At 31.9% G+C, this 13,170-nt stretch overlaps 1 protein-coding gene across 1 annotated transcript; it reads left to right on the top strand.

Annotated features, from left to right (window-relative positions):
• Positions 1-4,872: 4,872 nt before the first annotated feature.
• LOC123922727 (U-box domain-containing protein 16) lies at positions 4,873-7,432 on the top strand. The gene has a single exon (XM_045975421.1). It carries the CDS (start codon positions 5,049-5,051, stop codon positions 7,272-7,274), a length of 2,226 nt encoding a protein of 741 aa, XP_045831377.1. The 5' UTR covers positions 4,873-5,048; the 3' UTR covers positions 7,275-7,432.
• The last annotated feature ends 5,738 nt before the right edge of the window (positions 7,433-13,170 follow it).

The following is a 13,170-nucleotide window of genomic DNA, read 5'->3' as shown; positions in this document are numbered from 1 at the left end:
TTTTTCAAGCATTAAATTTTTTATATCATTAAATGTTGAATTTCTATATTAAAATACCTTAACATATGATCTATATGCACATCTTAACAAAACTCTTCATCTTCATAATATTAATAACAATATTATTTGTTTTGGTACCAAATTTTTCACTTTAAGATTCATAGTTTAAGTAAATGTAATTGCAACTAACAATAATTTTGGGTTAAGTTAAGTTAATATAGACCGGTAGTTGTTGAACAATTGATAACGTCAAATGGACTTTTTTATATGACACGCAAAATTTCTATCATAGTCGTTGATGAAACTTACAAGAGGTTAACGAAGCAAACATTCATGCCACTAAAATACAGAATATATAAAATATATAATGTAATAGTTAGTTATCATCATTAATCAAACCGCTAATACCACTCTTTGCATCTTTTTTTCTCTCATCTTCTAAGTTCTAATCCTAGCCGTCACTTTTTTTCTTCTTCTTAGTTTATCAAAGAGGGGTGATTTCAGGTCAAATCTTGACCTAAAATCACCCCTCCAAATTGTTTTTTCTTTCTCGTTATTAAATAAGTGTGATTTTTCACATATTTGTTTGGTTTTGTGTTATTTGTTATCCCGTCCTTGTGCGGTGTATTCTGTTGTGCCGTCTCTGTGCGGTGTATTTTGTTTTCCCGTCTTTTGTGCGGTGTTCATTTGTTTCAGGTTGAAGGATTAGATCTGATCAAGTACAAATCTATTCAATGTCGACTTTTGTGTCATCAACGCTGCAGATCTGGGGGCATGGACATTCCAGACACTTCAATATAGTCATATATGTAGGCTTATGTAATTTGCCGTTTTATGCTATTAACATGGATGCTGTGAGTTTGTTTGCAGATTCATCCTTTTTGTTTTTAGCAAATTTGAATTTGTATTACATCGATGTACTCTATCAGTTTGAATGAATGAATATCCTTTATTTTTAGTCAAAAAATAATGTAATAGTTAGTTATCATCATTACTATAAATAAAATATAACTATTTTTATACTACGGAAAATACTAAACGGTGTCTCTGGAACAGTAATTAAATATATTAATATAAAAATTTTGTGTTATAACTTGTGCATTCAATATCTTAAAAATGTAAATAAGTTATCCTATTACTTCCTTCGTCCCAAATCTTTGATCATTTTAGCTTTTTTAGTTTTGTCCCAAAACATTAACCCTTTTAAGAAATCAAGACAAAATTAATTATTCTTTACCATTTATACCCTTGCAAAAAGTAATCCATTCATTAAATGAATTTTATCTTTCTTAATAAAGTAAAGATAAATATGACTTAACTTAACAATCTTTGTTACTTCTTAATCCACGTGCAAGATTCTAAAAAGACCAAAATTTTGGGACGAAGGGAGTAACATTAATTTAACTTTTTTTATATACTTAACAAGTGCCCTAAAACACTGTTTAGCATTATCATTTTTAATATACTCTTCATTTAATTCAAAAACATAATTGAATTAGTGTTTTTGTCGTTATAATATGTGACTAAGAGCATTGTTAAATGAACCTAAGAAAAAATTGTCTTAAAATTATAGGTCAAATATTTCTCAAAGTGAGAAATAGACATTTTTCCTATGCAAAATTTTGATTCCTCAAACAATACCTTATTTGTTATCATTTTCTCCTTCCACTAAATATAATAAATGACAATTTACTAAATTTTATTTATGTTTTACCTAACATCTAAAAAAATAATTGCAATTAAACGGCGTTTTTAAAGTTTTGGCCAGACTTTACTTACATCGCGGCCAAACTCTGGACTACTAGGACCTCTTTCCCCTAGGAACCAGAGAGTTATAAAAAAAGTTTTGAACAAAGCTCAGAGTATGAGAATGACTTACAATGATAGTGGATTGGTGGAAGAAATATTGCTCTGGTGAATGGGAATGAAGTCGGGTTTCGAGGTGGATCTGGAGATGGCATTTTATCAGACACCTCAGTAACACATCAAGATCTGAATCAAGATCCTCTCTATTTCTTAAAATAAACGGATTTCTTCATTATTATAACTTTAGTTTATAAATATTTCATTAATGATCACAAATTTTAAAAAATTTATATTACTTAGTTATTTTAAAATATAATAATGAATATTTATTTTTCTCAAAGAAATAGAGAGAATCTCAACTCAACAACTCGCCTTAGAAGAACAATCACAGCCGAAAGTTAACCGTCAAGACAACAAAAGTATAAGAGTATCCTATAAGCCTAGATACTTGATATGATACGGATACAGTGATAGAGTAAATTATGAAAATTTTAATAATTACTACTTAACGCTTAACAATAATTGTGTCAATTTCTCTTCTCCATATTTCCACCATCAAGGAACAATATAGCTTCCAACTTAATTTGGTTCGACTTTTTATTTATTCTACACAAAAAATAATCCATGGATTCCTATCTTTTAATAAAAATATTAAAAGAGTCCTAGTATTTTTGGAGTTCGCCATATCTTATATTGTATCCGTGTCATTCAACCGTATTTTATGTCTTATATGTGTCATTCAGTTGTATTATATGTCATATCCGTGTCATTTAACCTTATCTGGTGTCGTATTTGTGTCATTCAACCGTATTTATCCCAAAAGTATCAGCCTTACTTTTTTTTTTTTTAGATTTTTAATTATTTTACACTATCATTTAATATTAACTATGTATTCTATCTGTATCTAAAAAATTATGTATTCTGCCAAGTTATCCTACTACAGTTTATTATAATGATAGATGGGTAGAAATAATTGATTTATATTGAATGCTCGTGTAAAAAATTTACCCTGACCTATGTCAATAGATTACCACATGGACATAATATATACTTCCTTCAATGTTTAATATAAGAAATAAACTATTTTTTAGTTTAAATAGAAAACTAATGTATCTGTCCCTGTGAACTTAACTCAACTGGTAGGTAAATCGTATTTTATATAAAGGGGTTGGGGTTCGACTCTTGGACGTCATACTTATCTATCTTAATGGTGAAATTTCTAACCGCTAGTCTACCTGACAAGAAAAAAATTAATATATCTATTCAAGATTATAGATCAAATATATTAATTTTTCAATTAACCTTAAAAATAGTTTGTAGTTTATATTAAGAATCAGAGGGAGTATTATATTAGATGTATTACAATTGCAAGAGAGCACTGAGCTGGGACAAAATCATTGTTAATCATATATGATGCTCTTTTTTTTTTTTTGGACAGAAATCATATATGATGCTTAATATGCGTATTCTGTGTACTTTTTCTTTTATTGTGTGATAAAGTATTTAAAGGAAATTGTACCCCTAAAAAAAAGTATTTAAAGGAAAACTTTAACAAAAGAGAACAAAGTTCTCAAAAAAGGAAAAACAAAGGAGAAGAACAAGAAAAAGTTAAAAAAGAAAGAAAATAAAGAGAAGGAATTTTCTTTAATATAATAATTTAAAAATGGATATATACCATACCAAAGAGTGATTCTCAAATAATTGATTAGTTCAGCGAATATATATATTTTTAATACAATCATGGATGACCATAAAACATTATTTACAACTAAGTCTACAACAACTCTTACCAATTTGTAGCCTCACTAACTTGATCAAACCACTGTCACGCAGCAAAGCATACAAAGTCAAGAAAATGCTAATAACAATTCAATGATAAAGCACTATTATACGTAATATTGAACTAATAAAACGTAACTTAAAATTAAATGGTTAATTAGTAAACCATTTGCAAAAACTCAAATCTTAATTTATTTTTTTTATAACCCTCTTGTTCTTAGGGAAAAGAGTCAGAGTAGTCATGAGTTTGGCCACAAGGTAAGTAATATCTGACCAAGAAATTGTTCCACACAGGAATCGAACCCAGGTTCTCCCGAAATTCGTCTTTTTTGGTGAAGCTCATTAACCACTTGAGTCAAATGACTTGATTACTCAAATCTTAAATTTTTTATTTTTATAATGACTCAAATCTTTTTTTTTTGATAAGTATAATGACTCAAATCTTAATTCTGGTCAAACTACATATTATCAAAACTACTTTCCGATTAAGAAACGGCTGCTTAATACACACAAAAAACATAATAATCAATTAATGCCTTCGTTTGGCTAAGATAATTCAAATATTTTCCATTTTTAGTTTGAAATCATATTAAAAATGCAACAAAGGTAAAACTCTTGATAGAGAATTTTATCATTCATTATGGTCGCATCTTATTCATAAGATTAGTGTTTTTTTTTTTTTTTTTGTGTAAATCAAGAATCTTTGCACATAAATTGTATAGACTAATCCTTCGAGCCAAATTAATGGTAAACTCTCCCTAAAAGTTTAAACAATTCTGCATATCAAATTAGAGATCAAACTCACGATTTTAGTTAAGCTAAAAGAGACTCGCGTCTAAATACTTTTGATTTAAACATGAGGTTAAGTTAGAAAATACCTGCGTCATTTCATCTAAATACTTTTAGTTTAAACATGACTTGAGAGATTAATCCGTGCCGAGACTATTACACCAAAAATTTAATTAACGTTCATTTATCCCGTTTTTTGTTTGACTAAAAAAACCCAATATTGCTGTTAAACATTTTAGTTGACAACCACCCTGCGGCGGACTTTCAATAAATAGCAGCTATATATTTTTATATTCACACACAAATTATCAATATGAATGAATTTGACCACATAATTACAATAAAATATTGTCAACTAGCTCAGCACAACAAAAAAAAAACGGTGTGCATATTACATCAATGAATAATTTTCATAAAAAAAAAGAAGTCAAAATTCAAAACCACCACAACTGGTAATAATAAAATAAATTTTTATTATTCTTAATTGCTACCCAAACCAAGCCAGCAAAGCAGACCCATGTTTTCATTTATTGAATTGAACAAGTTTGTATTTTATACAATCACAAAAAACAACGGCAACCCAAATTGTTTTTAGTATATAGTTTCTTTCTTTCTATAATCACTTAAATATATAATTCATTATTTTTCTTTCCTTCATCTATCATCTATCTTCAATGAAAAGTCATCATCATAATCTTCTTCATTCTTCCTTCACTTCTAATAATAATTCCATCATCCAACCCTTAAACTCAAATAATCAATTAACAAAAAAAGCTATGGCAATATCACCCCAAACATTCCCAACAACTAAACGACCACCATCAGAAACGTCGTCGTTTATTACTCCAAACCTAACAAATTTCAATCTTCTTCACTCTCTTTTACACCTCACATATCAAATATGTTCATTAAATGCAGCACCTTGGTGTCGTTTTCTCTTAAACAAAATTTCCTCTTCAACAATCCATAAAACGCATCTTTTAGGTGTCGTTTTCGATGACCTAATTCGCAATTCAACTACAATTACAATTTCGAATTCATTTTCAATTTCAACTAATTCTTTCGATTTGTGTCTTGAAGAAATGTATATTGTGTTGCATAGGATTAAGAAATTGATTGAAGATTGTTCTAATGGAAGTAAGTTTTCAGTTTTGATGCAAATTGAAACTGTTGCTGATAATTTCAATAAACTTACCGGTGAATTATCGACGCTTCTTGATGTTTTTCCGATTCATGAAATGAACTTAAACGACGACGTTTTGGAGCTTATTGTTTTGATCAGAAAACAGTGTTCAGAATCGAAGAAGAATAAGCTTGGAGAAGAACAGATTAATCTCAGAAACGACGTCGTTTTTGTGCTGGAAGGAATCAAGAGAGAGATTGTTCCGAATGAAGAAAAGCTAGCTTCGATTTTCGAGAAATTAGAGATTCGTGATTCTTCAAGTTGCAGAAGTGAAATTGAGAATCTGCAAGAAGAAATTCAGAATCGAAACGAAGAACAATCGAAATCTGAGATCGTTGCTTTGATCGGACTCGTTCGTTATGCGAAGTGTGTTCTCTTCGGAGCATCAACGCCGTCGTCGAGAAATGAGACTCTACGGCGGAATCAGTCGTTGGAGATTGTTGTTCCGGCGGATTACCGGTGTCCGATAAGTCTTGAACTGATGCGTGATCCTGTCGTCGTGGCAACAGGACAGACGTACGATCGTGGCTCTATCAAATTATGGATGGATTCTGGACATAACACGTGTCCTAAAACAGGTCAAACCCTGGCCCACACGGATTTAATACCTAACCATGCTTTGAGAAATATGATAGCTTTGTGGTGTAAAGAACAGAGAATTCCGTTTGAAGGTGAAACGGTTACTGTTAAAGTTAACGGTTGTGTGATGAATAAAACAGCTTTGGAAGCAACGAGAATGACGGTGACGTTTTTAGTCAACAAGTTGACTAATGGTGGTTTAGTTTCAGAGTCTTGTGGTATCGAAGAAACGAATGCGGTTGTGTATGAGCTTCGGGTGTTGGCGAAAATAGATTCGGAGAGCCGAGCCTGTATTGCCGAGGCCGGAGCTATAGAGATTTTGGTTAGGTTTTTAAGTTATGAAGTTGGTTTGCAACACCCGAGCCTACAGATTAATGCCGTGACAACGATTTTGAATCTTTCGATACTTGAAGCGAATAAGACAAGGATAATGGAAATTGACGGCGTGTTAAATGGTGTAGCGGAGGTTTTACGATCGGGCGCCACGTGGGAGGCGAAAGCAAATGCGGCTGCTACGGTGTTTAGTTTAACCGGAGTGGTTGCTTTTAGAAAGCGGTTAGGGAGGAAGACACGTGTCGTGAGTGGATTGGTTGAGTTGGCAAAGTGTGGGCCCGAGGGTGCAAAAAGGGATGCGCTTGCGGCAATTTTGAATTTAGCAGCCGACCGTGAGACGGTGGCGAGGTTGGTTGAGAGTGGCGCGGTGGAAATGACGGCAGGGATTATGGCAGTGATGCCCGAGGAGGCGGTGACGATACTTGAAGCAGTGGTGAAGCGTGGAGGATTGGTAGCTGTTGCGGCGGCTTTTGTGGGGATAAAGAAATTGGGGACGGTTTTGAGGGAGGGATCAGAGAGGGCAAGAGAGAGTGCCGCAGCGACACTTGTGACAATGTGTAGGAAAGGTGGATCAGAGATTGTGGCAGAACTAGCTGGGATTCATGGTGTTGAAAGGGTGATTTGGGAGTTGATGGCAGTGGGGAGTGTGAGAGGCAGGAGGAAGGCGGCGACATTGTTAAGGATTTTACGGCGGTGGGCAGCGGGTTTAGACGGAGGCGAAACAGAAGGATTTACATCAACAAACACTTTTGTTAGTACGTCAACTACTGTGGTTGTTCCAACTCCAACTTCATTAGCACAGTAACACAATTTAATTTGTAAATTTCACAAGTGTTGTGGTACCATTGTTTTCTTTATTCTTCATTTTAGTTAATTGATTTTACCATCCTTGTAAAATGTAATATAGGGAGCAATGTTTTTTATTTCATTTAATGAAAAATATATAATGACATTCTTTCATTTGCTGTGAAGTGTAAAGTAAGTCTTTAATTTTGTTATTTGGTCTTTGAACCGTTAATATAGAATTTTGATTCTTTGAACCGTTAATATAGAATTTTATTGAATTAAGATCCTCTCTTTCAACCTTTGATTATGCTTCTTAAGATAGTTTTGTCTTGTCATGCAACTATTTTTCAAACCATGACAAATGAGTTCTCTATACTATCTTTGGAATTAAATATAAAGCCTTTTAGAAAAAAATTGTCAAGTCTCATTTTAAATCGTCTATATTCTTAATTAACACTACATAGTATTTTTATCAGAATTTAGGAGACTTATACTCAACCACAAAAATTAGCTTGAGAGTTGTGGCTTACACTACCCTTATAAAAATTATCTATGTCATATCTCTAGTCAATGTGAAACTTCTAACAGTTTTAAAAAATTAGAATCGTAGTTGAAGCGTGTATCAATACAAACATGTGTTGTATATGGGTGAAAGAGGATTTTAAACATGTTTTGGGTGCACAGTGCACTTAAATTTCTAATTTGGGATAGGATAATTAGAAATGGTGTAGGGCTACTTCTGACTTTCTTCTTCATTGCAGTACAATGGTGTAGGGTTATGAAGGACACCTAATTAGATTAAGATAATCAAACAAGTGAGTTGGATGTTCGTAATTCAACACCATGAATCACTCCTGCTTTGTCATAAGTCATATGAAGTATGGATACAAACACGGACACGAGACACAACACAAATATACTGATACGCCGACATCGATAATAATTTGATAAATAACACAATTCAATGCAAGTGTCAATGTTGTGTCGGTGTCCAACACTGACAAGTGCCCGACACCCGAACACGCCTAGTCGAAGGAGTGTCCGTGTTGATGATAAGTCGAACCGGACTATGATAGCATTGTTGAATTCTAAGGGAGAACTTCACTAGTTGGATTGACACATTAGGTTACCAACCATACAAATGAGTTTGACAAAACATCTTAATGCATTGGATTTATGTGTCTCAAACCTTAAGACATCCAATTTATGGACTCTCTCATTTAAGACATATGATGCTCAACCTTAACTAATCCATCTAATGTGAGACATTAACATTTACATATCAAAAAAACTGATAACTCTCATTGGGCTATAACATTAAATGCTTTCTTTGGCTTATTTTCAATCACAGGTTGAAGTCTATAATGATAAGAGAAATCAATGTGGTATTGGCTCAAACTCTACTCATCCTTTCTTTTTGGCACATGATGAAACTTTTCTCCTGCTTTTGCAAGATTGTTGGATGGTCCAACCAGTGTTGTAGCAGAAGCAGATTAGCTGTTCAATTTGAACTTCTCTCACTATTCCTTTCAAATTGACTTGCAGGGCTTCACAATAGACATATGCTGGTATCACTGTGTAATCAGGGCCGGTTCCGACAATTTGGAGGCCCGGCTCCGAATATTAAGAATAGAAGCCTTAATAAAAAAAATGCAAAAAATTTAGAAAGAATAATTTTTATTTAAATTGTAAATAACATTAATGACATAAAAAATTGTCATCCTTATAACTAACATACAAAATATTCATATTTTAATTAATCACAACAAAATACATTTTAACTACGTAAACGCAACACTTAACTTCTATAGCAGTTTTTGAAGTAAATTCATCGAAACAAATCTTCATATTGTATTTTTTTTGTTCACTTTATGTTTTTTCCGGAAGCTTAGCCATTTTAATTGGGCATTTGAAATTATTTTTTAACAAAGACAGGTTAAAAAAAATATTGAGTTCTTATTTTATTTTTGTGAATCAATTTTTTTCATAATTTTGCAGAGATCTACTACCATATAAATTTTTGTTGAGGCCCCGATAAAACTGAGGCCCGGCTACGTAGCACACCCTGCACATGCTAGTAGCCGGCACTGTGTGTAATGCATTTGGTTGAATAGAAATAAACAGGGTTTCACTAATAAGAGGTATGACTATTAGGTCATTATTCAACATATTAAAGGTTTGTTGTCTCATATATATATATATATATATATATATATATATATATATATATATATATATATATGAGATTAATGTTTTGCCAACTTATATACTCATATGCAACAGAATTACACTTTAGGACCAAGTGCGGTGGGAGTTTCCTAGTAGAGACATTGGAGTTGCTCCTCTCGAGATCACATGTTCGATTTCCTCTGATGCCAATTTCGGTGAGTTAATTTATACAAAAAAAAAAAAAACTCTGACTTTAAATTGATTACTAATGATCACCAAGATGCGTGTGGTGGAGATTTTCGAAATCAGTCGGGAGCTTATGGCCAAATCCTCTCTACTCTCTAGTATACTTGGGACAAATGTTACTAAATTGTTTCTCATGAATTGGACTAAGCGATTTTTGTCCCTCTAATTTGTGTGCCTCTATTGGCTCATTTATCAATGATTATTTTATACCTGTATTCTAAAGCTAAACTCTTATTACTGAGCTAATATCTCAAATGTGAACAATTAAATAGTGAAAATGAGGAGATTTGAAGTCTTGGTCATTTTTAATCATAATCAATCACTTGAAATTTTATTTCCAAGCGTTAAACCAAATTCAAACACCGATCAAATCTTATTTCCTTGTATATTATATGCAAAATCCTTAACAACTGAGTTATGTTCATCAGTAAAATCTGTTTAGTTACTACCTAAATCAAACAATTTTGCCGCACTATAAATTAATTACAATCCTTATGAATACAAACTTGCCAAATTTCTAGTGCCTAACAGCACTTCCTTTCTTTTTTTTCATATTATTTTTTAACAGTAACAATTTTCTCTTATAAGAAAAAATATATCACATATCTTTTTACCCTATGTGAAAATTGTAAAGAGATATACCGTAAAAAGAGACAAAGAGTAAAGACAAACAATACTTCAATCTATTTTATTGAAGTGATATTATTCTCATTTGAATTGAAAATAATGTAGTAGCTGCAAGGAATAATACATCAAGGTTTTTGGTCTTGAATGTGTGTATAACATATTCCTTAATTGAACTATGAATATCCATGATGCTTAAGAAACATTCTAAATTTTCATTTCATGTTATGTTGTGTCATTTCATGTCACAAGATCCATGATTTATGGACAAGGCCAACCAAACATTAAATCTTCTATCCTCAAGTCAACTATTCAATATTTCCTCTTTTTTATTAAGTTGATATTGACAATACAATGATAAGAATAAAGCCCAACAACATTCATTGCCCAATATCTTTTAACTTTATGGGCCTAAATCCTCTTTTAATCAAAATTGGAATTTTTTCCTTGCTCACCCAAGAAATAAGGGTAACCCCTACAAGAAACCAAACAAAAACAGAGAAACATCATAAATCAATATACCATTTTTGTGAACTTAACTTACATTGATTGAGAAATTTACTTATTATGACTTTAAGTAAAAAAAATTAACACTTAAATAGGATACCTATGATATGACCTAGCTAGCTAGATATATATATAGATAATATAGTACTACAAAAAGAAGTAAAATAGCAATAAAGTGACATAGCATTACAAGCAAAAGGGACTAATAATAATAATAAAAATAAAAAGCAAGAAACAAAAGGGATAATATTGCCACTTGTGACATCCTTTGTCCTCGTTTAAAAAACAAACAAACTAATTAATACTCATTACAATTATGACAATTACACTCTTTGGTCCTGTTTGGTCCCCTCTTTAATCAACTCTTATCTTTCTTGATTATGTTTAGATTATAGATTGGCCACGAAAACACTACCTATACCATTAACTTGGTTTTCTAGTCTTGTACCTTTCTATACAATAACGAAAGGATGGGACCAATTGACTACATTTATTATTTATTTACAAATAAGCATAAACACCAAACTTCTTCCATACATGTTTCTGAGAGGAAAGAATCTATGTCTATCGTAGGTTTTTGTATTTATATTGAGAGGAAAGAGTTTGTGTACATCATTAGAAGGAAGTCACTCTTTTTACTTAATAGTTGCAAAGAACTTTATTGGTAAATATAAACTAGAATTATCTCAACAATTTAAACAATGTGTGATTTTCTACGTAAAAAATTCATGTATAACTAAGGTGTCTATTTCTTTTTTCTTTTTTTTTTTTAAAATAAGGATGATCCTTACCTATTGTTGGGTTCAAGTGCAATAATTAGTCTCACATTAATTATGAATGAGTTTAATGTTTGACATATAAGAAATGTGATTGATATACTTAAGGTCCATAAGTACTTTATGGAGATATAATCTCTCTCTCTCTCTCTCTCTCTCTCTCTCTCTCTCTCTCTCTCTCTCTCTCTCTCTCTCTCTCTCTCTCTCTCTCTCTCTCTCTCTCTCTCTCTCTCTCTCTCTCTCTCTAGTTTGAGTTGGTGAAAATGGATCTTGTTATTGGATGTAAGAGACTCACTCTTGGTTGCTTCCACATCGACTATGAATAAGTTAATATTAGATATATAAAATATGTGACTCGTATATCTAAATCTAATGACTTAAAATCTTGGTTGCTTCCATTTCTTGTTGTTTTTCCTAGCGCTCCCAAAACTCTCCAACACCTATGAATCACTTCACTTTTAGGATTAGACTTGTTGTCGTGTCTAACAAGCTTTTGTACCTGACAATGCGTGTGTTAGCTACTTCATACAATAAGTGTGCCAAAAAAAAATTTGTCCTTACTTCGACACCTCAGACTCTCTTTAGACTCATCCCTGGCACAACTACGATGAGGATGGACACTTTGTGCTCTAATTTTTTAGTGAGTATCCTAAGTTTTTGACATTTGGAGTGTTGATCTGTCTGTGTCTCTATCGTGTTTAGTGTTCTTGTGGGATTATTGCTTCATAGATCCTTAGTTTTTAATCTCAATGTTGCCTATCTTTTTTGTTTTTATATTGACCTAAATTATGTAATCATGACCAAAACGAAAACCCTAATATAATTTAGCTATACTTTGGTATCCAATACCCATGAATCCTTATTAAGCAAGTATTATTCATATTTTTCACTATGGTACAAATAACATTGAATGAATGTTTCACTATGATGTACCAAAATGATTGAATTTTTTTTGGTAAATGATTTTGACATGAATAAAAACTTTCAGATCTAGCAAATCCAGGTCAGCAATTCAATCTACACCTGAAATATTTTTCCCTTTTGCTAGGTGAATTCATGACGAATTGTACTTTTTTTTAACCCTTTGCAGTGTGTATATTCATGATATTTCCCTTACTTGAAAATTGATTCGTTTTCTTTATCTTAGACATGGTACATATGAATGACTTGCCAAGAAAACGATGGGTACACATGGGGACGAAATAAAAGTCTAGAACTATATAACAAACCCATGTTCTAGTTTCTATAAATATGAAATTTATATAAGACAATAATAACGAGAACATAGCAATATTGTAGAGTAATACAAATTTTTTAAAATCTATCAATTTAATGGGCCACTTTGATTTTCCACATTTAGATCCCATGTTATATTCACCCCACAAACAAAACTTTCACTACCTAAAAGTTTCTTCCTTTTTCCAAGCCTTACAAATTCTTTTCTAAGGTTTCTTTTTTTTCTAAGGTTTCTAAAATCTTATATTATGACAAAAAAAATTTAGAAATGTATGTTATTTATTACCAATACCTTCGTTACAAAAATAAATGCGAAAAGACAATGAATCAATCGCTATATCCTAACCGTGAGCATCA

Source organism: Trifolium pratense, linkage group LG4, assembly GCF_020283565.1.
Source record: "Trifolium pratense cultivar HEN17-A07 linkage group LG4, ARS_RC_1.1, whole genome shotgun sequence".
Lineage (NCBI taxonomy): Eukaryota > Viridiplantae > Streptophyta > Magnoliopsida > Fabales > Fabaceae > Trifolium > Trifolium pratense.
Note: the sequence above shows the minus strand (reverse complement) of the source record. Positions and strands in the feature narration are given on the sequence as shown.